The sequence below is a fragment of the Triticum aestivum genome, chromosome 6B, assembly GCF_018294505.1.
Source record: "Triticum aestivum cultivar Chinese Spring chromosome 6B, IWGSC CS RefSeq v2.1, whole genome shotgun sequence".
Taxonomy (NCBI): Eukaryota; Viridiplantae; Streptophyta; class Magnoliopsida; order Poales; family Poaceae; genus Triticum; species Triticum aestivum.
In genome coordinates this window covers 485,991,013-486,016,212 of record NC_057810.1, presented here as the reverse complement: position 1 = coordinate 486,016,212, position 25,200 = coordinate 485,991,013, and the positions used below count along the sequence as shown (strand labels likewise).

The following is a 25,200-nucleotide window of genomic DNA, read 5'->3' as shown; positions in this document are numbered from 1 at the left end:
CACGGTTTCAAGCTGCACCGAAGGAAAGTCGCTATGTGGCGGTCAAGCAAATCTTTCGATATTTGGCTCATACCCCAAACTTTGGCTTATGGTACCCAAGAGGGGCAAACTTCAAGCTTGAAGGGTTTACGGATTCCGATTGGGCGGGAGACAAAGTGGATAGGAAGTCCACTTCTGGAGGGTGCCAGTTTCTTGGGTGCTCTTTGGTGAGTTGGTCTTCCAAAAAGCAAAGTTGTGTGTCTCTCGTCCACCAAAGCAGAATATGTGGCGGCTGGTAGTTGTTGTGCACAACTCTTATGGATGAGGCAAACTTTAAAGGAATACAGTGTCATTTGTGACAAAGTGCCTCTTTGGTGTGACAACGAAAGTGCCATCAAGATTTCTCTCAACCCGGTGCAACACTTCAAGACGAAGCACATTGAGATTCGGTATCACTTCATCCGGGACCACATTAGGCGAGGAGAGATCGAGCTCAAGTATGTCAACACTCATGATAACCTTGCAGATATTTTCACAAAGCCCTTGGATGAAGCAAGATTTCGCGAGTTAAGGCATGAGCTAAATATCATTGATTCGAGCAATGTGACTTGAACCCTTGCACACCCCACCCCACTCAACTTGGTATCTAGCTTAGATGTAGGCATGGACATAGGGGGAGTGTTGTTCTCTCAATGAACTTTCCCTCCCCCCATTATGCATAAAACGATCAACTCTTTCACAATAGCCATTTTTGATGGTACTTGTGCTTCAAAGACGAGTTTTGGTCATGGGCCCAAGGATAATTCTTCGCGGTGCCATACCAAATGACTCAAACATAGGTGGATCCGGCCACCGCCCTCTCCTGAGAGAGGCCAGAGCTTGCTCTATTTCGTGTGGTTGTTTGTGTTTGAGTTGTTTCTGTTCTGTTGAGTGTGTGTGTTGCTGCGTCGGTCCTCTCGTTCTTTTGGCCTTGCTTTCCGTTTCTTTTTGAGCGTTAGCCGTTGGTCGAGAAGCCGTGTGGTTGCTGAAGCGGTACTACCGCTCTTAGCAGTACTACCGCCCTCCAGCGCGGTACTACCGCCCTCTAGAGTGGTACTACCACTGTGAGGCGCGGGCTGGGGGTTATATCGGGGGCAGGGGAGTTTCTTCTCCCCCATACCCATTCGCTCGCCCCCTTCGCCCTGTTCGTCTCTCTCTTCAGCAACCGGCGCCGCGGGAGGGCTCCGGCGGATCTCCCTCTCCGGGGCGCTCCTCTCCGTTTCCTTCGGTGGAATCGATCCCCACCTTGTCCTCTTGCCATGGATGCCGGTATTGTCCCCGTTCCCTGTTTCCTTTTGTCTAGATTTCCAATCTAGCTTTCTAGGGGCAATAGCAGTTGCATCTCTAGATTTTTGTCCAGATCTAGGCTTGAGTAGGATGGAGAATGCTTCTAGACTGTTTGGATTAGTGTTTGGTTGGAGTATTTTTGAATTTGGTAGGACGGTAGTACCGGATCTGACCACGGTAGTAGAAAACTGCTGTTTCCCCGCCTCGAGCGAGCGGTAGTACCGCTGAGAGCAGTACTACCGCTCTCTCCAGAGCGGTACTACCGCTTGGAGCGGTACTACCGCTTGGAGCGGTACTACCGCTCAAGGGTCACGGTACTACCGCCTTCTACCAGGTTCCATCATACTCCTACCTCTCAGTGATCCTCTTTATTCGTGTTTGTGGCTTACGCTTGTTCTTTCTGGTTGTTTGCGTGTTTGTGTGTGTGGTTCCAGGTGATGAGGTTCCTGAGCATCAGGCTCGTCGTGTCAACCCCGGTCGTGCCTCGTCCAAGCGCTACCGCACCACTGAGCCCACTGAGCCTGCCGGAGGATCTTCTAGTGCTCCACCTCCTCCTCAACTGCAGAAGAAGCCTGGGGTCAAGCCAAAGTCAAGCAAAACCGTGCCAGAAATGCCGCCCAAGGAGTTCTGGGTAAGGCGCCGCCGCAACCCGTATGAGGTCGACCAAGATCCCACTTTGGTCAACTGTCCGTTCTGGAATAGGTTCCAGTTTTCCATCTACTTTGATGTTCTCAAAGCCAAGAAGAATCTCTATGTCAACGTGCACTCCATCGACACAGAGCATATGGAGAACGATCCTGACTACTTTGGTGAAGCTCTTCAGATGTGCACCCAATTGAACATTCTCAGGATCATGCAATTCAACAAGGACTATGATGCTGATATTGTGGCCCAATTCTATGCCACGGTTCACCTTGGGACCAATGAGGACAGGACTCTGACTTGGATGACAAATGGCAAGTTGCTGTCAGTCAAGTGGAAAGCTTTCATGTAGTTGATTGGGGTGGAAGATCTAGGTCTTGAGTCTGCTGTCGGCTTTCGCCCCCACCGTCGCGCCAATGCCACTCACAAGCAAGCTCTGTGGCCCTACTGCACTCTGAGGATCAACCCTGAGACAAAGAAGGAGACCTATGAGTTGCCTGCCTATCTGGATATTCTTCACCATATCTTCAGAGAGACTCTTTTCCCTCGCATCGGGAATCTGGACCAGGTTCACTCTTATCTCATGGACATGCTTCTCTTCTGTCAGCGGGAGAAGGTGCAGAGCACCGGAGAGTCCTTGGATATCTCTCATGTTATGTGTTCTGAGCTGGTTTCTGCTATCTCCGAGCGCAAGTGCCCGATTTATGGTCCGTTCATTATGCTGCTCATTGAGAAGGTCTGGGATCGTGTCTATCCCAAGGTGGTGCTAGAGATTGGAGATTTGGTTTCTCACGATGTCAAGCGTCTGAGGAAGAAGGATAACTGGGGCACTCAGGCCCCTAGGACTGGAGTTCCTTCATCTGCTGCTGCCATGGAGACTGAGGAGGAGATTGGGGCTGAGGCTGAGGATGAAGATGATGACTACGTGCCGTCTGAGGCAGAGCCCTCTTGGGCCAAGAAGCTCAAGATCAAGGTGAAGAAGATGTTTTGCATGGAATCTCACGGTCAGTACATGACTCATGTGGCTGAGAAGAAGGCTCGAGGTCGCCACAAGGAGCTCATGCGTCAGATGGGTGCTATTGTGATTAGTGGTTCTGAGGATCAGCTTACCGAGGAGGAGGAGTGGATTCAGCAGCATTGCCCTTGGACTGATTTTGATGCTGAGCACTTCCCGGATGACGGTGGTAACGCAGATGATCCCTCTAAGATCTGATGGGTGTCCCTCGTTTGCCTTCACCTGGAGCCATAGCAACACTTCCTCTCCTTTTTGGGGTATCGATGCCAAAGGGGGAGAGAGTTTAGGGATTTGCGCTTTGTGTCTTCTGTCTTTTGTGCTTGTGCTTTCGCTTGTTGCTTTATTTGGTTTGTGTCAGTAAGACCTAAGTTCTGGTTCTGTCAGTAAGTCCTCACCTGCCTCGAGCCCTGGCGCCTCCGTCCATTCGGCTACAAAATCTGCAAGAGCAGCTCCCTTAACAACCCTAGTCGTGCTGAACTCCAGCTGAAACGCTTGTAGCTCGATGTTCCATTCGGCGACCCTTCTTGCTGAGTTGGGACTCCTGAGCACCCTCTCCAACGGGTATGCTGAGATGACCTTGATTGGATGACCTTGGAAGTAGTGTCACAGCTTCCGCGAGGCCACTAACAGCGCGAGCAAGAGCTTTTGAGGCATGAGGTACTGTGCCCTGGCGTCCCTCAGCACCGTGCTGACGAAATACACGGGATGCTCGACGAGGGCGGGTGCAGCGGCGGAGTTAGCACCCTCTGGGGAGTCGAGCACCTCCTGAGGCGGGAGAGGCCCCAGCTCTTGACAGACCGGCGGAGCCCCCTCAGCCTCGAGGACGCCTCCTGGCTGAGGCTGACTTGTATCTGCTGCAGGCGTGACCCCCGAGGGGCCTTCCTGCCCTGGTGTAAGGGCATATTTATCCCCAATATATTTTTGTGATTGATGACAATGCTTGTGCGGACTAATCGTAAGCGTTTAGTTCTTTCAGAGATTCATCCATTGGCACGAGACGATTTCCTCCCCTCGGTGTTGTAATTCAAGATGGTGTAGCTCCTTCGTTTCGTTGTTGGTGGACTAGTTTCGTAGGAGTCACCGTACTATCAAGAGGGGATCCGCTTTGGTAAGACTTGGGTGGAATCACACGTACACATCCTTTTCACACCCATCGTCTTTCCTTCTGCATCTCTGGAGCTGCCGTTTTCCCTTTCTATGCTTTGCTCTGCCCTAGCGGTAGTACCGTGACCACAGCGGTAGTACCGCCGAAGCTCCCTAGCGGTAGTACCGCTCTCAGAGCGGTAGTACCGCTCCAAGCGGTAGTACTGCTCTCAGAGCGGTAGTACCGCTTGGGAATTTCGGCCGTAGTACCGCTGTGCGTGTGGGCTACTTCCTCCTCGATTCTCAAACGAAGTTTTTCGTGTCGGGTTTTGCGGCACTAAAGGAGGTAGTAGGAGCGGTAGTACCGCCCTAAGCGGTAGTACCGCTCTTCCCTAGCGGTAGTACCGCCCTGGGGTCAGGGCCCTGGGCAGCGCGGCAGTACCGCTGGGTCGAAGCGGTAGTACCGCCCGGAGCGGTAGTACCGCTCTTCCCCAGCGGTAGTACCGCCCTGGGGTCAAGGCCCCGGGTAGTGCGGCAGTTCCGTTGGGTCGAGCGGTAGTACCGCCCGGAGCGGTAGTACCGCCCTTCCCTAGCGGTAGTACCGCTCTGTGCGGGGCTGGTGAGTGGGATAACGGTTGGTTTGTTCCTCCCACTATATAAAGGGGGTCTTCTTCCCCAAAGTTGACTTACCTCTTTCCCCCAAAGCTCCATTGTTGCTCCAAGCTCCATTTTCGCCCGATCTCTCTCCCTAGCCAATCAAACTTGTTGATTTGCTCGGGATTGGTTGAGAAGGCCCAGATCTACACTTCCACCAAGAGAAATTTGATTCTCCCCACTTATCCCTAGCGGATCTTGTTACTCTTGGGTGTTGAGCACCCTAGACGGTTGAGGTCACCTTGAAGCCATACTCCATTGTGGTGAAGCTTCATGGTGTTGTTGGGAGCCTCCAAGTGTTGTGGAGATAGCCCCAATCTTGTTTGTAAAGGTCCGGTTGCCGCCTTCAAGGGCTCCAATAGTGGAATCACGGCATCTCGCATTGTGTGAGGGCGTGAGGAGATTACGGTGGCCCTAGTGGCTTCTTGGGGAGCATTGTGCCTCCACACCGCTCTAACGGAGACGTACTTCCCCTTAAAAGGAAGGAACTTCGATAACACATCCTCGTCTCCACCGGCTCCACTCTTGGTTATCTTGTCCCTTTACTTTTGCAAGCTTACTTGAGTTATATCCATTGCTTGCTTGTGTGCTTATTGTCTTTGCATCATATAGGTTGTCCAAGTAGTTGCACATCTAGACAACCTATTTCATGGCAAGTTTTAATTTGTTAAAGAAAAATCTAAAAATTGTTAGTTGCCTATTCACCCCCCCCCTCTAGTCAACCATATCGATGCTTTCACCTGGGGTTGCCACAGCTGGTGCAGCCTTGGTCCAGCGCTCCTCCCGAACGGCCACCAGAGCGGCGCTGGCGGAGTATGGTGTGGCAGCGAGATAGAGCAGCAGGGGCTCCTGCGAGCGCGGCACTACCATCACAGGAGGGCTGGTCAGGTACCTCTTGAGGTCTTGGAACGCTTCATCGGCCTCCTGAGTCCATTCAAACGGGCTCTTCTTCTTCATTAGCTTGAAGAAGGGCAGAGTGTGTTCCCCCAGCTTGGAGATGAAGCGCCCTAGCGCGGTTACCTGCCCGGCAAGCTTCTGCATTTCCCTGAGAGTTTGCGGCGGACTCATGTCTTCAATTGCCTTGACCTTTTCTGGGTTGGCCTCGATCCCTCTGTGTGACACGAGGAAACCCAGAAGCTTGCCAGGGGGTACACCGAACACACACTTCTCTGGGTTGAGCCGCAGGTCCACTTTACGCAGGCTCACGAATGTTTCTTCCAGGTCTTGTATCAGGGTCTTCGCCTCCCGAGATTTTACCACTATGTCATCGACATACGCCTCAACGTTCCTCCCGAGCTGCCGGCCTAAAGTGATGTGCATCAGCCGCTGGAAGGTTGCGCCCGCGTTGCACAATCCGAACGGCATGCAGGTGTAGCAGTACACCCCGCACGGGGTCAGGAAAGTCGTCTTCTCCACATCTTCGACCGCCATTTTGATTTGATGATAGCCTCAGAAGGCATCCAAGAAGCACAACAGGTCGCACTCAGCGGTAGAGTCAACGATCTGGTCAATGCGGGGGAGCGGGAATGGATTCTGTGGGCAGGCCTTGTTGAGGTTGGTAAAATCGACGCACATGCGCTCCTCCCCCCCTTTCTTTGGCACAACGACAGGGTTCGCCAGCCACTCTGGGTATCAAACCTCGCGAATGACTCCCGCGGCCTCCAACTTGCGGGTTTCCTGAACGATGAAAGCTTGCTTCTCGGTGGACTGCCGTCTCGCCTTTTGCTTTACTGGGCGTACGTTGGGACATACGTTCAGGTGGTGCTCGATCACCTGCCTGGGGACCCCCGCCGGTTGCTTGGGCTCCCATGCGAACACCTCCTTGTTCGCGCGCAGGAACTTCACCAGGGTCTCCTCTTGCTTGGGATCCAGATTGGCGCCTATGGTGAAGGTGGCACCAGAGGACCCATCCTCGTCAACTGGTACTTGCTTGGTTTCTGCCTTGTCTTGGCTGAAGAGCTGCTTCTTCTTGGTGGGTGCAGCCCCCTTAGCCTTCATAGGGTCGCCCTGGCGGGCTGCGCTGCTGCGGCAGTCTTGAAGGCAAGCTTGAGTGCATGCAGAGCATCCTTCGCGTCCCCAGCTACGGTGAGGACACCACTGCTCCCGGGTATTTTCATCAGATTGTAAGCCGGGTGGGTTGCTGCCATGAACTGGGCCAAAGCCGGGTAGCCGAGGATGGCGTTGTAAGGAAGGCTGATGCAGGCAACGTCGAAGTTGACCAGCTCCGTGCGGAAGTTGGCCTGGGTGCCGAACGTCACCGGGAGGCGGATCTGCCCCAGAGAGCCGGCGGGGCTGCCCCCGACACCCGAAAAGGGCTGGCTGGGTCGAGCCGTTCCAACGGCATGTGGAGGAGGTTGAAGGTCTCGATCGAGAGCACGTTGAGGCCGGCTCCGCTGTTGATGAGGGTCCTGGTGACGGCCACCTGATAGATAGTGGGAGTGCACAGCATCGGGAGCGCGCCTGAGCGAGCGGTGTTGGCGGGGTGATCATCCAAACTGAAGGTCAAGTCAGCCTTGGGTGACGCCCATCCTGGAGGAGCCGAGCGGCGAGTCAGGGCCGCGCCGACCTGACGGACGAACGGCTTGACGTGGCGACTCGAGGGCGGTGCTTGGGAGCCACCGAGGAGTGCCGCGACGATCGGGAGCGCCGGGGCTGCGTGATGGGCGAGGAAGAGGCCGCGGAGCTCCTCCCAAGAATTCATTGAAGATGCTGGCAAATGGAGCAGCCACATGCGCGGGACGCCGGTGAGCACCATGGGTAGCTAGTTGGCCATGATCCTTCCATCGCCTCCGACCTTGAGGATGGCCTCCTCATACACTAGCAGGAAAGATAGCGGATCTGCCATGCCGTCATAGCGCGGCGGCATCTACGGCTTGAACTTGTTCGGCCACGGCACCTATCGCAGGGCGGCGGTCAGTGCCCGGAGCCCCCGGGTCTCGGGGCTAGCCTCCGCAGCTAGAGCGGGCGGCGTGCTGCTTGCCATGGTGGCGAAGCGCAAGGTTGATGGAGAACGGGTTGCTGACAGGGAGAGCTCTGGCGCACCCCTACCTGGCGCGCCAAATGTCGGATTTCGGGTTCCGGCAGACCCTTAAGGTTCGAACTCTGGGGTGCGCGCGAAGATCTCTCCCCTACCAACTCACGTCTCGTCGCCTCGCAAAGGATCTAGGCTACACAAGATGAACAACACAAGAGACACGAGGTTTTATACTGGTTCAGGCCACCATTGTGGTGTAATACCCTACTCCAGTGTGTGGTGTGATGGATTGCCTCTGGGGCTGATGATAAATAGTACAAAGGAAAAATAGTCTCGCGAGGGATGTTCTTGTGGTGGTGTCGTCTCTTGGGAAGGATTGGATCCGGATCCCCTTCTAGTGTGGTGGCTAGCCCTATTTATAGAGCGAGGCCCTGGTCCTCTTCCCAAATATTGAGCGGGAAGGGCGCCAACAATTGGCCATTTTGAAGGGAAACATCTAGTACACTTATCCTGACTAAAGTTGATCCTCGCCTGCCGAAGACTCTATCGATGACGCCGTCTTGGGCTCCACGGTGACCTCCATCCTGTCGTTCTACTGGTCTTGGTCTTGTTGCGCCAAAATGGTAGCCTTTGCTTGATACCTTGGCCTGCGCTTGCCCCCTTTGCACCAAAGAGGAAACAAAGACACTGCGCAGGCCGGCACCCGCCTGGCGCCCGCCTGGATTCGGTCGACATGGCTTGCGTCATGGGCACCTCACGAGGTACCCTGCCTTGATCTCTCCGCCTCCTCGCGAGCCTTCCTGACAAGGTTGTGCCTGAGGAAGCTGCCTGTTGTCCGCCCCGCGTGGCTTGGCCCCTCGTGAGGGTCTTGAGCTTGTGTTGACGAAGATGGGCCGTACTGGGACACTCCTTGAGCCACGCTGCAAGCCGCAGGCAGGAAAGTCTGAGTACCCCCATTCTCAGAACGCCGACACCACCTTCTATGCTTTTAATAGACAAAGCTTATAATTTTAATTCACGTACACGTACTTGTAACATCCAGCTTCTGACACCTCCCCTGGTAGAAGTAAGACATATCCCGCAAAAGAAGTAGGATATGTAGGCATTAGGCTAATTCACGTGTGCTCGTAGGCACACTCGATTTCTGATAGGTTGTTTATTCGTGATTTGAAAAGTGTGTACTATTAGGATTACTTGGGAGTTTAAATAAGGGTCGGTCCCTTTAGAGGAAGTTTTTTTTTGTGAATACGCAAAGTTTGCGTATCATTTCATTGATAGATAGGAGAGAACAAGAGTAACATAGATAAGAGATGGGGAAGTGGGAAAGAATACAACACAACATACACTTGCCTAGCTCAAACTCCAGCCAAGGAAGGCGAGGAAAAAGACCCAGAGCACCTAGACCGCGTCACAACCAACACAGTCACCACCGCGCACGGTCACCGCTCCAGGACAGACCAAATCAATGTACCCCCACCTTAAGAGCCTAGAGGAGTTGGCAAGTGGGAAGCAAGATTCGGCTGGGCAGGAGGAAGAAGCCATGGATGAGGCACCGACAATGTCGTACATTGCGCCCCGGATGCCCATGCCCTGAGAAGCAGCCCAAAACCAAGCTTGGCGTCCACCATCTTCAATTCCAACACCGGAGATGCCACGAGCAACCAAGACCGCGCCTTCTTGTAGGATACGACGTCGGGATGCTGCCGTTGTCCGATCTGGTGAACCAGACCTAGGGTTTCCCCCGGTGCCCGAAGCGGGACACAAACAAAAGACCATGTAAGCGCCTTCAAGAAGGACACGACACCCGTAGGTGTCGCCGCTGCTAGCAACAGCAAGCTGAGCAAGGATTTCGCCTTGGTCTTTGATTGGACAATCCCAAATGCCGCCAGCTCAGGATTCGAAGACGAGGAAACCAAAACACTTGCTTGAGCCACCATCGCTGGAAGGAGAGATGCACCCTTCAACAGGAGCCGCTGGAATCGCCACCACCTAGGACAACCGCCATCGCCAACCTTGCTGCAGGTACCCGATCCCCCACCATCCATCGAGGGCCAGATCTGGGCAGGGGAAACCCGGAATCGCCAACACCAGTAGCATCCACAACCAGCCGAGAGAAGACATGGTCGGGCGAGTAGCATCCACAGCCAGCCGATAGGAGGAGGCATGGCTGGGCCACTGGGAGGAGCAGTCGGGAGGGTCAACAGCAGCCGAAGGTCGGGGCAGGGGGTGGCGCTGCGGGAGGTGCATCTTGGGGAGAGGCCACGCTGCACCAGGAAGCGACCGGTAACAGCGGAGGGGGGAAGGACATGGTCGACGAAGCCGTCGCCAGGCCGGGGGAGGAGCGCCACCGGAGCAGCGGGAGGCACTGGCATAGGAGAGCCACCGGGGCGCCACCGGATCGGATTGGGGGGAGGGAGGGCGAGGCCACCAGCAGCCGGAGCAGGGGATCCGCCGCCAGCCGGAGTGGAGGATTCGCCGTCGCCGCCATGACGCGGGCTTCGCCCGAAGGTGGCTACCGGCGGCGGCAAGGGAAGGGGCCGGAGATGGAGGGGGAGGGGGGGCTTGTGGCGGCGTGGCGAGGGACGCCGCCCGTGTCGCCTAGGGTTAGACGACGCGGGGGCCTATCGGGGATGCTTCCTTTCCTTCAGAGGAAGATTAGTTGTGGATTGGTTGGGTTTGCATTACGTGAGGGGTTAAACACGATCCCACCCTAAATTTGGGTGGGGGAGGGGGATATTATGTGTGGATTTGATGTGCCTACATGCCATCCCGTTCATGTTTGTGTTGCCCATGTAAAAAATGATAGGTCCTACGTGTTTTAATTACTACTTCCTCTGTCTTATAATGTAAGATGTTTTTTGGCACACTTCAAAAACCGTCTTATATTATGAGATGGAGGGAGTATATACTACTCCCTTCGTCCCATGGACGAGACTTGCCTGCTCCTTCTGTGTGTGCCCATCTAACGTGACTTAATTTAATTGGAACAAAATAAAGCCTGACCCCACCCACTTAAAATCAGGGGAAGATGATTAAATTAGAAAAAGAAAAAAAAACAGCCGTAGAATGAAGTGGGAGCACAAATGGGAGCATGAAAGAAAGCAGACAAGCCGGATCCCCGTTTCATAATGTAAGACGTTTTTTAACACTACACTAAAGTGAAAAAACATTTTACATTATGAAACGGAGAGAGTAGTTACTAGATAGGCATAAGCCCTGTCGGAAACCAAGCATTCAACACAGGCATGCGAAGGAGTCAATTCGTGTTTAACTATAATATAGGTTCCATGTGTCACCGCCAAAACAGCTACGAAATGTGTTTAGTGCTCCCTTCGTTCCGAAATATTTGTCGGAAAAATGCATAAAAATGAATGTATCTAGGACAAAAATACGTCTAGATACATTCATTCCTTCGACAAGTATTTTCAGACGGAGAGACCAAAATTCTTGTCTTCAATTTATCTAAATACGGATGTATTAAGTCACGTTTTAGTATTAGGTACATCCATAAAATTTAAGACAAAAATTTGGGGACGGAGGGAGTACTCATTATTGAGGAAGGCTACAGCTTGTCTAGAACAATACAGAAATTTGTGAATATATCAATGTCTTTGGTAATTTTATACGTGTAGCTATTGAATGTCGACGTTGATGTGCGACGTGGGCCTCTTCTTCATCATATAGCGAGAGCAATCGACAACTAACTACCCGGCGTGTCGCCCTTATCGTGATTTTTATGGAGAGAAATGCGTTCGGACCAAAAGAAAAATCAATAGAGAACGCACGAGAAAAAAAGAAGATCATTTATAAGAGGCGCGGGGACGCCACGCTCCCGCACTGTCTCCACTCGCTCCGTCCGTCGGGGAAACCAGCAGCAGAGCCAGCCAGCGAGAGGGGAGCAGGGGAGAGCGGCAGAAGAGCAGAGGGCCGGAGGCGATGGGGCTGGGCGTGAGGGCGGCGCCGTTCACGTACGTGGCGCACGCGCTGGCCTTGGCGGCCGCCGCCATGGTGCTGTACTGGTGCATCCACTTCCGCGGCGGCCTCGCCTTCGAAGCCGACAACAAGAACCTCATCTTCAACGTGAGAACCACCTGTTCCCTCTTCTCTGGCTGCAGACGATTTTAGATTCTGCCTTTTTGTTTTGTTCCCTAAAGGAAAAGAAAAAGGCGAAATCGAGTCGACTGGGGCTGTGGGGGTGGGTAGGTAGCATCCTGAAAGAGGAAGTGAGCGCCAAGATTTGATTTGACCGTCGTGTCCGTGCGATTCAGAAAAGCGTCTGCTTGAATTTCTGCTGCGAGCGTTGGCTTGGTGATTTCTGTTATTGGTTCCGTGGTCCGTGGAGATTAGATGATGCTTGGCTCTAGCCATATGAACTTGTGATAAGAACAACTTCTGTTTGCGTTATATATGCACCGATAGTTGAGCAATTTTTTAAGCCAGTCTGAACAAAATGGACACGCACGTCATTGCGTCCGTGTGCTTTGGCCTTCTGTTGTGCTGATGCACATCAATTGTATTCCAAATGCCAACCACACGTTTTTGTTAGGGTCATTAGCTAACTGCTCTCTAACGCATCTGAAAATGTCTAGTAAGTGCTAGTGTCTGCCATGTCTGTTTCAGTTAAAAAACATCCAGGTCTCTGAGTTAATTGCAGAAGGAGATGTCTATAACAAACCAATAACCGTTGCCCTTTGTTTTCGTCAACTCCTGACATGGATTTCCAAAGACTCACTCAGTGAGAGGTGGAGCTTCATTATTACTTGTGTTTCCCTGCTGTTTGTAACAGTTTTTAGGATAATAACTTGTTTACATTTAGCAATTTCGAGAATGTTACTAATGTTAGACATTACAGGTTCATCCTGTTCTTATGTTGATTGGCTTTATTATTCTTGGCAGTGAAGGTAATGCTGAAAATTCCTCAACTTTTCTGGCTCGTTATTTTTCTTTTGCTTCTAAGACTTTGTCCATTTTGGCAGCTATAATGGTATATAAGGTACTACCTACGGTGAACCATGATACAACTAAGTTGATCCATCTAGTACTCCATGCTATTGCGCTTGTGCTCGGTGCGGTCGGGATATACTGTGCTTTTAAGAATCACAATGAAACTGGAATTGCGAACCTGTACAGTCTGCATTCTTGGCTTGGGATAGGAACAATATCTCTATATGGTATTCAGGTATGACCGTGCGACTTCCGATATCATTGCAATTCTATTCCATTTATCAACCTGGTTCATTTGATCACATTGGTTTTACGTATTTGTAGATGACTGTAGTTTTTAACCTTTTATGAATCCGCTGACACAGTTAACTTACAGTAGAACAGACAGACAATATTTTAAGCATTAATAAAGTATGAGTATTGGATTATTCTAAAAATGTATGCATAGATAAGACTACGGAAAATTTATATGGGTGAACCTATATGCTTTTACAATATGTTATCAATATAAATGACCCATAAACTTCATGCTTGTATTTTTATGCTATTACTAATCAGATCGGTAGCGGAAAAATGAATTGGTTTAGAGCTGATGCATGCCACAATTGTTGACCTACGTAGTTGCATTATAGTTGAAGTCAAAAGAATTAGAGATTTTCTTTTAATTGAGTTTTGACAAGTGCTCTTTAATTTGCGTTTGCCACAGTGGATATTTGGATTCTTGACCTTCTTCTTCCCTAAGGCTGCGCCAAATGTGAGGAAGGGTGCTCTTCCTTGGCACGTACTTCTTGGAATCTTCGTTTACATTTTAGCCCTAGCAACGGCAGAACTTGGGTTTCTGGAGAAGCTCACCTTCCTCCAAAGCTCAGGCATCGACAAATATGGGCCAGAGTCATTTCTGGTGAACTTCACGGCATTGGTTGTTGTGCTATTCGGTGCCTCAGTTGTTGTAGCTGCTGTTGCCCCAGCTCGCCTTGAAGAGCCACAGGGTTACGCTCCAATCCCAGAACACTAGTATTTGTGAAGTGTACTGCATGCACAGAAATTCACAAAGTTTGCTCTCACCATTGTGCTTCGATACCAGGATCTCTCCGATTTGAAAATAAATGATCTGATAAGAAAATGTTGTGCATCTTCTGTGTATATGTAAATACATACAAGTACATATTGTCCTTCCATGTATCATGTATAATTGAAACATCTATGTAAGCAGCTATTTTACAAATTACATATTTTTCGTGATCTGATGAGTTTTATTGTGTTCTACTTTTATATTTTTGTTGCTGCTATTCTATAAGTATAGCTGAGTTAACCTGTGCTTGAGAAGCAAGTACATAAACTGCCGAACAGAAAGAGAGATGCTACTTAGTTTCGTTGGCAGATTGAAGTAGTACTTGTTTGCTCATGGTAATGTTGTTCATGGTGACAAATGCAAGATCAAAATTTCATCGTCCCTTATTACTCATCACATAGCTACAGATTAGGAAACAGTCCCCTTTCGCAAAAAAAATAAAAATAATAAGATTAGGAAACAGTCCAATCAAGAAAACAGCTAGATCGAGTGGTATGGGACAAATTTCACAAAGCAAAGGGGATCAACAATCTTAGAAATCTCAGCATTTACAGTGAAAGCCAACCGCAAGTCGCCGATGTAAAATTCATTAGTCGCCGCAAGCACCAATTGACGGCCACTCAGTCAGATGGACGCCGTTGAACCCAAAGAGCCCATCGCAAATCACCACTTTTTTTAGTGCGTCAGTCTCACCCCATCAATTGAACACAAAAACTGAAAAAAGAGTACATATCAACACACAACCTATGGGCCAAAAGAATCGCAAAAAAGCCCAACAAGACAAATAAAACAACAACCCACGAAGACACGAACAGTCAGCCCCTTCCTGGGAAAAGATGTCATAGGTCACAACTTCCTTGTAAGGGTAAAATAAGGTCAATAAAATAAAAGGCGCTCTTTATGAAAAAGAAATGCACAAGCTTATTTTACCTAGTAAAAACTGATACAAGCTAGCCGCCACTAAGTTATTTCTCTCAACATGCAAGCATGCCACCTCTTCATGCATCATGCATAGCAAAAGGCCCATCTCAACGCACGCAACCATGCATAAGAAAAAGCCCACCTCAACATGCAAACATAAAAAAAAATATTATACTATTTATTACATTTAAAAAATATTGCTATACGATAATCAGACACAATGAATCATATGTATTTGCAATTTTAGCCCACTTTTACTTCAAATATTCATGCTCCATACAACTGGACCTCATTGGAATATATTGCAGAACATTTCCACAACAATGTGCGGAGTAGTAAAATCAAAGAGGATCACACGCTGTATTCGGAAAGAGCAATCACGATCGATTATTTTCTCCTTTTCAGCGACGAGCACTATTCTATCCAGCTGGGGTTCGTCCAAGTTGGCAGGACACCAAATCTTTACTTGCTTTCCAGACCTACTGGCCGTCCAACAAAGCAGGCAGGAAGCAATAATCAAAGCGCCGGCGACAGCTCATGTCACTACATGAGCGAGCAGCCAGATGGTTTCCACATCACAATTGATGTGAAAACCGCGTCTTTATCAAAAAAGGAGATGTACTAATTGAGTAGGTACGCCCAAATGCCTTGAAACGCACTCCACTAGCCCTATTGTTTCCTTGTATTTTTGCATGGCGACGGTATTGCGTTTTGCATTCTGAATATCACGGCGCTGGAAAGGTTCTTGGAAAAGAAGAAGCCGGCGGCTGCCTGAGAACTGAAAGTATGGGGGGGTACAGGCTGGTCCGACACGACGCAGGACGGGAAAGGACCGGCTCGTGAGACCGGAGACACGAAAACAGGTGGGCTCGTGATGGGCTTTAATGCGTAAAATACAGCCCAGAGATCGGAGGAGTTTAGTGTGATAGTGTGGCTTACAGCCGTTTGTTTACGTAGGGACGAAGATACTAATTAAAGTGGAGACATGACGCAGGAGCGAATCAGTGGGAGGAGAAGGCGGCTTAGGAATGATCATTAGCATCGACGTCGATTGTATTGTACCAACAAGGCATGGCAACAACCCTTGCTTGTGTTTGTTGTTTTCCAGCTGTGGATCGGTCGTTTTTAAGCCGCGTCCGCAGCTTGACGGCGAATATATCCCTAGGATTCGATAGTCCAGTTTGTACCGTGCTCCCACCTACTTGGACCTGTGAGAATTATACTCCCCAAACGTGCCGATTCAACGCTGCACTGTCCCTGTCCACGCGGGTCCTCCCGCCTTCGGGCACAACGGCCGCGCGATGCGTCGGAGGAGGCGGACGCCCGGAGGGCGGACGGCACGGCCCGCGCGTGTGCGCCATGAAAACCACCGATGGACGGCTTCCGTTCCGTTGGCAGACCAAGGCCAAGGCCAAGGCGCGCGTCATTTCATTGAATTTTCCCGTGGGTGTGTCAACACCCACGCACACGTACATGCGCACGCACGCACGCACCTGCTAAAAGAAGCCCCACTAAGCTCCCGGATATATATATATATATATAGCCTAATTATTTATTTCCTCCCTTCTTCCACCTCCCCGCTGGCCAACCTTTCCTCCAGCTCCTGTCAAAAAAGTAAAATTTAAAAAGCTTTTCCTCCAGGCCAGGCTAACGGCAGAGGAGCCACTTAAACCCGTTCTATATATATTGCTCCGCGTCAAGCCGTGGTTGAGTATCGCTAGTGACATACAGTGAAGCAGCTGCGGAAGTTTCTCACGGCGACAAGCACCTGTGTGCGTGCGTGCGTGCGTGATGGCTGGGGAGGAAGCCAAGAAGGCGGTGCCGGCTGCTGCGGCGCCGGAGGCAGTCGCGGAGAAGGATGTGCCGGTGGTCATCCCGCCTCCTCCGGGGGTCAAGCCACCGGCCGACGACGCCAAGGCCCTCGTCGTCGTCGACAGCAGTGAGTATACTGCTCTACTTGTTGTCCAAGGATCTATTCTGAGACATGCTAACCATTCTCAACTATGAAAAGGGTTCATATGTGCAAGCATCAACTGTTGCCTGTCCTGTTCGCCATGTTTTCTATCTGTTCCACAAGGTTAATATGCAAGTCATCGCACCTGATTTCTGATACTTTGCTCTGGTTTCTTGTACAGAAGCTGCCGAGAAACCTCACCCTGAGAAGAACATCCACAGGGGCTCACATGAAAGAGGTGATTGAATGATGATTCAACTTTGTTCCTTCTTCTCGTCTCTGTTGAGTACAGCCGGCTAAGCTAACAGCATACATAATATAACCTGCTTTCAGACGTCGCTCTTGCAAAGGTGGAGACGGAGAAGATGAGCTCTTTGATCAAAGCATGGGTAGAGAACGAGAAGGCCAAAGCTGAGAACAAGTAAGTTATCAACAATAGATCCATTATCACCCGTTCATTCTGCACTGGGATTGTCAGTGAGCTGGAAGCATCCTTTTTTAGTACTACCCCTATTCAGTGTCAGCCCTGGAAATTCCTGTTACCAAACTTATGACTGGAAAGTTGTCACACCGCAAACTGTGCTATTTTGTAGTAGTAAGAGTCACACTGGCAGTGAGAATCACAAAACCTCAAAGAACTCAAACCTTTAACATGTTAGAAGTCCAGCCCCGTTCAGGTCTCACACGTCATTGGCATCTAGTGCCAGTTCCAAAACCTTGAGACTTTGCAGTGCCATAAATCTAGATTACCCCAAACTTAATTTCTGTTGATGATCTCCAGAGCCTCTCTTCTTGAGGCCACAAGGGTATGGTATGTCCTAACACACTACATCAATATGTGTTTACTGTCAGTGCCCCCACTGCGTTACAACATCCTATATCTATTCAGGAAATAAGCTGCAAATCATAACTCCAAATAAATTGAAAGCCGCAACTTTAATCCGTTGCTGTATATGTCACAACAGGGCTGCTAAGAAGCTATCGTCTATTCTTTCATGGGAGAACACAAAGAAGGCAACCATAGATGCCCAACTGAAAAGGAAGGAAGTAAGTCCTCCATTTCAATTTCATGTTTCTCAAGTTGTGTTTTGAGCATATTTTATTCTTTCCAGGTAATTACCTTGTCTTGGTCATCAATATAATTAATTCGTCCTGGCTGTCTTTATTCCTTTTCTTTATTGCTGGCAACCTGCATTTTTTCCGAACCATGAGTGCCCGGCATATTTTATCTGAACTTTTTACAAAACAAACAAGGAGTTCTTTTTTTTCTAGAATTTGTTGACTCTTAGCGCCAGATCCAGCCGATACAACCATAAGAGTCCACTCCTGGCATCTGCATAACTAGAATCCCACATACACGACACTTGCAAGAACAATAAAGTCTTGCCATAACATGAAGGCGTGAAACGACTTAGTTTGAACAAGGAAGAACAACCTAAGGTCCTAGAAGAACGATTCAAAGACTAAACCATCATCCATGCTGGGTAAACATCTCCTTGGCCACCCGCTCCACCATGGTATACAATATGAAGAATGTATGGAGAGTAATTCTTTTTTTCTAATATAAAGAAGGATCCGTTTATGTTTTCAGTGACCTTTGCTAGCTGACAAGTTATTGCTTACTCGATATATTCTCGTAAAAGCATTTTATGTGCATCCGCTGATCGACAAATGCTCTTGAATTTTTACGAGCGTTCAGGAAGAGTTGGAAAAGAAGAAGGCCGAATATGCTGAGAAGATGAAGAACAAAAAGGCAATCGCCCACAGAGAAGCTGAAGAGAAGAGAGCAATGGTAGTGGCCCGGCGTGGTGAAGAAGTTCTCAAGGCCGACGAGATGGCAGCAAAGTACCGTGCAACCGGGCTGGCTCCCAAGAAACTTCTCGGATGTTTCGGGGCATAAGAAGCACCTCAGTATTGGAGGTGATTTGCTCTGTGTAGCTGCTTTCCTTCTTCATGTTCTGAAAATGTGTCTTGTTTTCTGCGAGTTAAGTTTGCTACTCTTCATGTTATCTTTCTTTTTTTTTGCTGGGAGCTATTCTTCATGTTGCATAGCATGTAATTGCAAAGACAGATTTTTGGTGGTACATATATAGCATCCACTGTTCGCGTTGTCTAAGATCAAACAATTACTTTTCTTTTGTAATGTCTGTTGGGTCTGATGTAGCGACTTCATGGCTTTCTGCATGAGATGTTCAGAGTATCATCTCTTCTTGCCTCATGGATTTTATCTATAAGATGCTACTCTTTCCATGACAATGCTTGTTTCCTCTTGAAGTGTGTGGTCTTGGTAATGACGGCATATGTAGGCAACAGGAATAAAGGATATACCAAAGACAGCAAGGGGACTTACCGAATTTGAATTGAACCTAACAAGTTCGCCACCGAATTTTCAGTCCAAAATTTGGTCTCAGAGCTCTTATTTATTTCTATGGCAGTTTTCACCATGGTTGATACGGGTATGAATGTCATTCCACAGGCACATGTTAGAGGATGCATTTTGATGCTTCACCAAGCTCCTTTGCATTTCATCCGATAAATGGGAATATTACATCCCTAGCCTCTACAATTCCGCAAGTGTACAAAGTCCCTTTGCATAAACAAGATTCCGACGACAAGAAAAGTACAAACATACATGAGTAGGGAACCGCAAGCACTACAGGTGGCTAACATAGAAGCCTAAATTGGATCTTGACTACTATCGCTTAAATCGGCTGGCCTTTGGGAACAACCTGATCCTTGATCCACATGTAGATAGGCACTAGCACGTAGTACGACGCACATATCGTCCCGATGGCGAAGCGGAAGAGGAAGGCGAGTAGATTCACCGGTTCCTCAACATCCTCAGCCTTGGGACCGAGCTGCAGCAACAACATACCAATGGGTAAGAGACGGCAACACATTTGGAGCATTGAGATGGAGAAAAGAAAGTCTGGCAGCTACGGATGCATGGAATATACCTGCAAAGGGGAGTCGCCAGAAGCTCTCTTCACGCCTGTCACGGAGCATCCCATGATCAAGCCATGCCGACGAACACCACGGTACCACTTGGGCCCGATCCTTTTGAGCTTAACATCCTCGAACCCTGCCTTGGTGAACCACTCTATGTACTCTTCTTCTGAGGGAAAGAGCATCCACATGTCGGCGAAGAAGCGAGATAGCCAAAATGTTGGGTGAACTGGACCGATCAAACAGGCAAGCCCGCCAGGCTTCACGACCCTGTAAGCTTCCTTGATTCCTCGCTGCGGGTCAGGCCAATACTCAATGCTGGAGAATAACACCATCTATAAGCATGGCTGATGAAACGGAGGCATAAGAGGTATGGCACTTGACTCACAATAATAAAATCTAAGCCAGGTCGCAAATATACACTCCTTTCAATGTTCAAACAGCAGCTTAACAAATAATAAAGGATCGACCAAAGGTATCTGTACATGTCTATACAGATCTCAAGATAGTTAATTAGATCATTTCTTCCAGCAGAGTATCAGGACTTCAATAACATTTCTTGAATCATGGACAACTGGAAACAAGAGCATTATCATTTGCTTCAAATTGCACCAGTACCAATATATCCTGGCAGGCAACTGAACCATTGTGTTTATAATGTTTATACTGAGGTCAGATGGATTTAGTCAAGTAAAATCAGATTGGTATACAAATCTAGATATATTAAGACAGGCAATAACAAGGTATTGACATTACCAGTAGTAAGTAGCAACAGGAAAGGATGAAGGTTAAGAAAATATTAGCCTGCTCAAGCTGGTATAAGATCAGTATATACAAAGAGATGCTATAAGATAAGATATCCATACAATTGATAAGAGCATCACCTTCCAGCGGAGACATAGCGGTCAAATGTGTCAGTTGAAAAGGGGAGGTCCTCAGCATCACCCTCCATGATGCTCACCCCCTTCAGTGCCTCCTTCTGCCGAGCCTTCTCAATCTGGTGTGGTGACTGGTCCAGCAAGGTCACATTGTCGTTGTCCACATGCTTCACAATCCCCAATGTAGTGAACCCAGTTCCACCGCCAACATCAACAACCTTGAACTCATTGTTGTAAAGTTCAGCGGGTTCCAACGCATCATCCCTCATGTCCTCAGTCCAATGCCCTGGATTTATAACATGGTCATATACTACGGAAAGAAACCTGTAGAACCAGAAGGCCTCCTTCTTGTGCTGTATGAACCTAGGCTGTGACGCTGGCCTAGCAGATGAGACTGCACACGTTGATACCACATACTTTGCTCGTGACCAGACACCACCTTTGTTTCTCAAAGGATTCTGACCAATCTTGGAAGGCCCCAAGAATCCTAACCCACTGGGAACTCTATATGTGGATGAACAAGCCATTTCTTGATCTCTGCATGCAAAGTTAGATCAAATTGTGAATGGGTTAGTTCCTAGGGGCAAGAAAATGCTGGGGATATAACAAACAAAAACCCAGCAAAAGGGAAAATAATAGTGTAACTCCTAAACAAATCTTTGCGAATTCTTCCATAGACTTGTAAGGAAAATAAATAGAGGTCACATACCAGTGCTCCTGCGAGTTGTGAGGTGGCCATGGAGACAAGTTCTTGGCCTTCGTCAACTCATTTCTAAGTCCGGGATAACTTCAGGCCATAGAAACATGAGAACTACCAGCAGACATGTGTGCAAGATTTGTGTGTGTGGTGTGTGAGAACTTGTGTGCTGCAGCAAAAGGCTTTTCTATTCCTTCAGAATTTTGATGGTTTTTGTCTGTTCTGCTTCTACTGATGTGGACATGGCGGTTGTGAATTTATGGTTGTGGATTTGCCACTTCATGTCTTGAACTTGCCATTCAAATATTACACCTTATTTGCTGGATATACTCCACATAAGCAATTAATCTTTTGTTTTGCAAGTCTTACCAGCATTTTTTATTGCATAAATTTATACTACAACAAAAAAAGCATACAAAGGCATTGTTTACTATTTGCATCAGATAATTACTGGTCCTTTCCCTAAAAATAATTTAATGGCCCTAAATTGTAAGTGGGTACCTCTTAACTGCAATGACTCATGAGGACAATTACTCTTGTTAACTCGTAATCAACCAAAGTAAATCGTGCATACCTGGTTTCTGCCAAGAGACCCAAGAAGAACAGTGGATCGGAATGGAGCAAATGCTGCAGTTATATTGCATGACTTATATGATGTACACATCACATAAATACGTCACAGAAGAGGCACCAAATTCATTTAGTTCGTTACCATTATTCCAAACGACCTCAAGGTGACTTTACAATTAGATGGCAATGCCAGGACAAAATATGTGTACATTTGGTTAGTCTAGCTTACCAACATTGACTTTGTAAGTTTATACCCTTCAGAGTAGAGCAATATAGTGTTACAGGGCCATAGGTCGACGTTTGAAGACCATTTTCATTCAAAAAAGAAGGCAAAATGCCATTTCTAATTACTTTTTGCTGATAACAAGCTTCAGCGGACCACTTCAGATTTATGTATGCAGCTCAAGATACCAGTATGTTTCCTCTCTAAACACCTTTCTGATTAGCTATGGTTGCTTTCTGTTGTTGAGCTTGTGCAGCCTCAAGTTTCCTTAAAGCAGATGAACTCAATTTTTCTCCCTCGGTATCTCCAGATAAAAGATCAACAACCTCAACCTGCAATGAAGCTCATCAGTTGGGCTATGTGATCCATACACTTGCAACTTCATAGGAAATATAGAATACATGAGCACACCTTCAATAATGGCAGTTCTTTCCCTTCTCTTTTCTGATTTACAGCAAGTCCACCACTTAGTGTCTCCTTACTAGACATAAATAACATTTCCACATCAACGAGGCACAGCAAGCAAAGCTTAAAGTAAACAAGGACATGCATGATTAGGATGGCCCATACTGGAACATCATACTTTCAAGTCCAAAATGGAACTGTAATATTCAAGTTCAACATCAATATATTTCAGATGCTTATAGTACAGAGTTGAAATTAGTGGAAGGATGACTTCTAGCTTTTGGTAAGATCGCATGCATAAAAGAACAAAAATGGCATATTTATCAACTAAATGCCAGAAAAGCTGTAATGCAAATGTACATACCTGACAATAATGGCATCCAGCTTATCATCAATAATGGATGGGCCATATGGATCCTCAATAGGCTCCACTTGTACTATCAGTTCTGGTTTAATAGACTGCGATTTACAACAAACCAGTCATGAGCTTTTGCAATATGTTACAATGGTACAAACACAAACAGATGGGCGTTTTTACTTTTTAATAGCTCCTTCTGGTACCCCCACACATAGCTAACGATTCAATACAAAACTGACAAGCACTTAAAAGTTCAGAGTCCATAAGCACTTGTTCCCAACGATAAAAAATCGCCTGTATCTGAAATCGGAGTACAGGCTAATTTCATCTCCAGAAACTCTTTACAAATGTAGCATTGCAATGCTAAAGAAAAACAAATAGACAACAAGGAAGAGCTCTTTAGTACAAGGATATTCTCTATCAAGCGTAAAAACAAAAGAACATTAGCATGCACAGATAGCAATAAGTCCGTCCTCAAATGCCACAAAACTTCATTTCAAAGTCATTCACTACTGAAATTCTAAATGCTCACTGAAAGCATCAAGATGCACAAGAGCAAATACTTGTTTGCCAGAAACTAAATTCTCAACATGACTGCACAATTTCCACTCCTCGGACCAAAACAAACAATAATTACCGGTACTACCTTGCACCAGTTCAGCAACCAAATCATATCTACAACTTCCAAGCATACAGGACCACACAAAATGACAAACAAAAGCAACACGCTGATCTAGTTACCCGACCAAATCGACCTCATTACTAGCTATCCGCCCAATCATTTTTAAGTCTCTGCTACCAGAAATCGCAGAAAACAAGGGGGCAAGACAGTGACAAACCTTGATGTAATCCTCCACGGCCTTGATGCGCTTCTCCACGGGTTCGATAAGCTCAGCGTACTACATATGGGAACAAGAACACGACCAAGAAGCGTCATGACTCCAGGAACTGATGAACATGGGTGGAAAATCAAAAGAACCTTTTGGGGATAAAAGGTGAGATTTCTCACCTCCTTCTTGGCAAGCATGGGGCCCGTGCAGACGCCCACCACGATCCGATCCCTCGCCAAATCTGCCGAGGCCTACCACCCAGCAATCCCAACACCCAAAGAACACAACGAAGGAAGATTTAATCGGAAGGAAAGCAAAAAAGAAAAGAAAAACAATCCTGCTTATTTCTATGTTCTGCGGCAGCCACCTTGAGGAGGCGTCGGTGGCCGTCGTGGAGGCGGTCGAAGGTGCCTCCTAGGACCACGGATCCGTACGGCGGAGAGTCCTCCGCCGCCGGAGCTGGCGGCGGCGGCGCTCCGGTTGGGCTGTCGCCAGAGACGGGGGCAGCGATCATTTCTTTTCTTGTTGTTTTCCCCCTTTTCTCTTCCTCGTGGTTGTAGATTGAGGGCCCGGATTGACTCATACATGTGCTTAGATTTTTTCTATCTTTTTCTTCCGAAAAAACTTTATAGGTATTCATCATCAATCATGATAGTATAACGAGTGTCAGAAAGGATAAAATTTACATCCAGCTTCGTAGACCACATAGCGACGACTACAAACACTGAAGCGAGCCGAAGGCACGCCGATGTTATCGCCCCTCCTTCAGTAGAGCTGGGCAAAACTTATTATAGTAGACAGTCGAGAAGTCGTCGTGCTGAGGCTCTATAGGACCAGCGCATCAGAGCAACAACCACTGCCATTGAAGAGAAGTGTAGATCGAAAGGATCCAACTTGTCGACACACGAATAAAGACCGAATCCACATGGATCCACCAAAGACAAACGTCGACTGAATCCTGCAAGATCCGCCAGAGGCAAGCCTCCGCACACCCTCTGACGACGCTATAAACACCATCGGAACGAGGGCTAGGCGGGGAGAAATTTATTCCATCTTTAGAGAGTTGTCGCCGCCTTCTCTCTCCGAACAGGACACAAACCCTAAGAAAAGTCAGAAGTGCATCAAAAAACAAAACCCTTCTTCTCTCTCCTATCCTCTTCTCGACTTTTCGTGGCATGCAAACTGTTTTTTCTTTCCAAAATTTGAGTAACATTCACTGCAATAAGAGCATCTCCAACACCTGCTCTATTTTAGAACAACAAGAGGTCGAAGCAAGTTCTAGGGCATAAAAAAATATTTTGTAGAAAACGGTGACTTCTCCAATAGTTGTCCTAAAATAGGGCAAAAAACATTAAAACTTCTTTTTTTCAACTATAAACTTTGATTCAAACTTAAACATGAAAAGTGTAAACATACGAATACCAAAACATTCAAACTAAACTACTACAAACATCCAAACATTCAAACTACTACTACAACTAAACTAAACTACTTCGTCTCAGTCTTCGTTGGAACCCTCACGCTCAAGGTCGTCCCAGTCAATGTCGGAACCCTCATCGGACTCGACCTTGGTCACAGAAGGCCCTACCTCATTGTCATTCTTGGGCTTCTGGAGCTCTCGGTCCCTCTTCCAGTACCACCCCGCCTCGTACTTGATGCACTCCATGTGCTCCTCGGTGAACCTCGCGCCCGTAAACCTCGCTACCCTTTGCTCATCAGTCTCATGGTT

At 48.0% G+C, this 25,200-nt stretch overlaps 3 protein-coding genes and 1 pseudogene across 4 annotated transcripts; 2 read left to right on the top strand and 2 right to left on the bottom strand.

Annotated features, from left to right (window-relative positions):
* Nucleotides 1-11,458: 11,458 nt before the first annotated feature.
* LOC123137606 (probable ascorbate-specific transmembrane electron transporter 1) lies at nucleotides 11,459-13,859 on the top strand. The gene is made up of 4 exons (XM_044557424.1): nucleotides 11,459-11,753; nucleotides 12,526-12,574; nucleotides 12,650-12,852; nucleotides 13,324-13,859. The coding sequence occupies exons 1-4, from the start codon at nucleotides 11,610-11,612 to the stop codon at nucleotides 13,630-13,632; spliced, it is 705 nt and encodes a 234-aa protein (XP_044413359.1). The 5' UTR covers nucleotides 11,459-11,609; the 3' UTR covers nucleotides 13,633-13,859.
* Nucleotides 13,860-16,299: 2,440 nt separating this feature from the next.
* On the top strand, nucleotides 16,300-18,721 carry LOC123137608 (remorin). Its single transcript, XM_044557425.1, has 5 exons — nucleotides 16,300-16,549; nucleotides 16,746-16,802; nucleotides 16,898-16,985; nucleotides 17,530-17,611; nucleotides 18,264-18,721. The coding sequence occupies exons 1-5, from the start codon at nucleotides 16,402-16,404 to the stop codon at nucleotides 18,462-18,464; spliced, it is 576 nt and encodes a 191-aa protein (XP_044413360.1). The 5' UTR covers nucleotides 16,300-16,401; the 3' UTR covers nucleotides 18,465-18,721.
* A 326-nt stretch (nucleotides 18,722-19,047) lies between these two features.
* Nucleotides 19,048-21,506, bottom strand: LOC123137605 (2-methyl-6-phytyl-1,4-hydroquinone methyltransferase 1, chloroplastic). The gene is made up of 4 exons (XM_044557423.1): nucleotides 21,098-21,506; nucleotides 20,395-20,925; nucleotides 19,522-19,828; nucleotides 19,048-19,422 (listed from the first exon to the last, which is right to left on the bottom strand). Exons 2-4 carry the CDS (start codon nucleotides 20,913-20,915, stop codon nucleotides 19,267-19,269), a joined length of 984 nt encoding a protein of 327 aa, XP_044413358.1. The 5' UTR covers nucleotides 20,916-20,925; nucleotides 21,098-21,506; the 3' UTR covers nucleotides 19,048-19,266.
* Nucleotides 21,507-21,780: 274 nt separating this feature from the next.
* LOC123137607 (phosphopantetheine adenylyltransferase 1-like) lies at nucleotides 21,781-24,058 on the bottom strand (annotated as a pseudogene). The gene is made up of 6 exons (XR_006468370.1): nucleotides 23,839-24,058; nucleotides 23,651-23,722; nucleotides 23,481-23,540; nucleotides 22,648-22,742; nucleotides 22,290-22,359; nucleotides 21,781-22,210 (listed from the first exon to the last, which is right to left on the bottom strand). The product of XR_006468370.1 is annotated as a phosphopantetheine adenylyltransferase 1-like (transcript).
* Nucleotides 24,059-25,200: the final 1,142 nt, after the last annotated feature.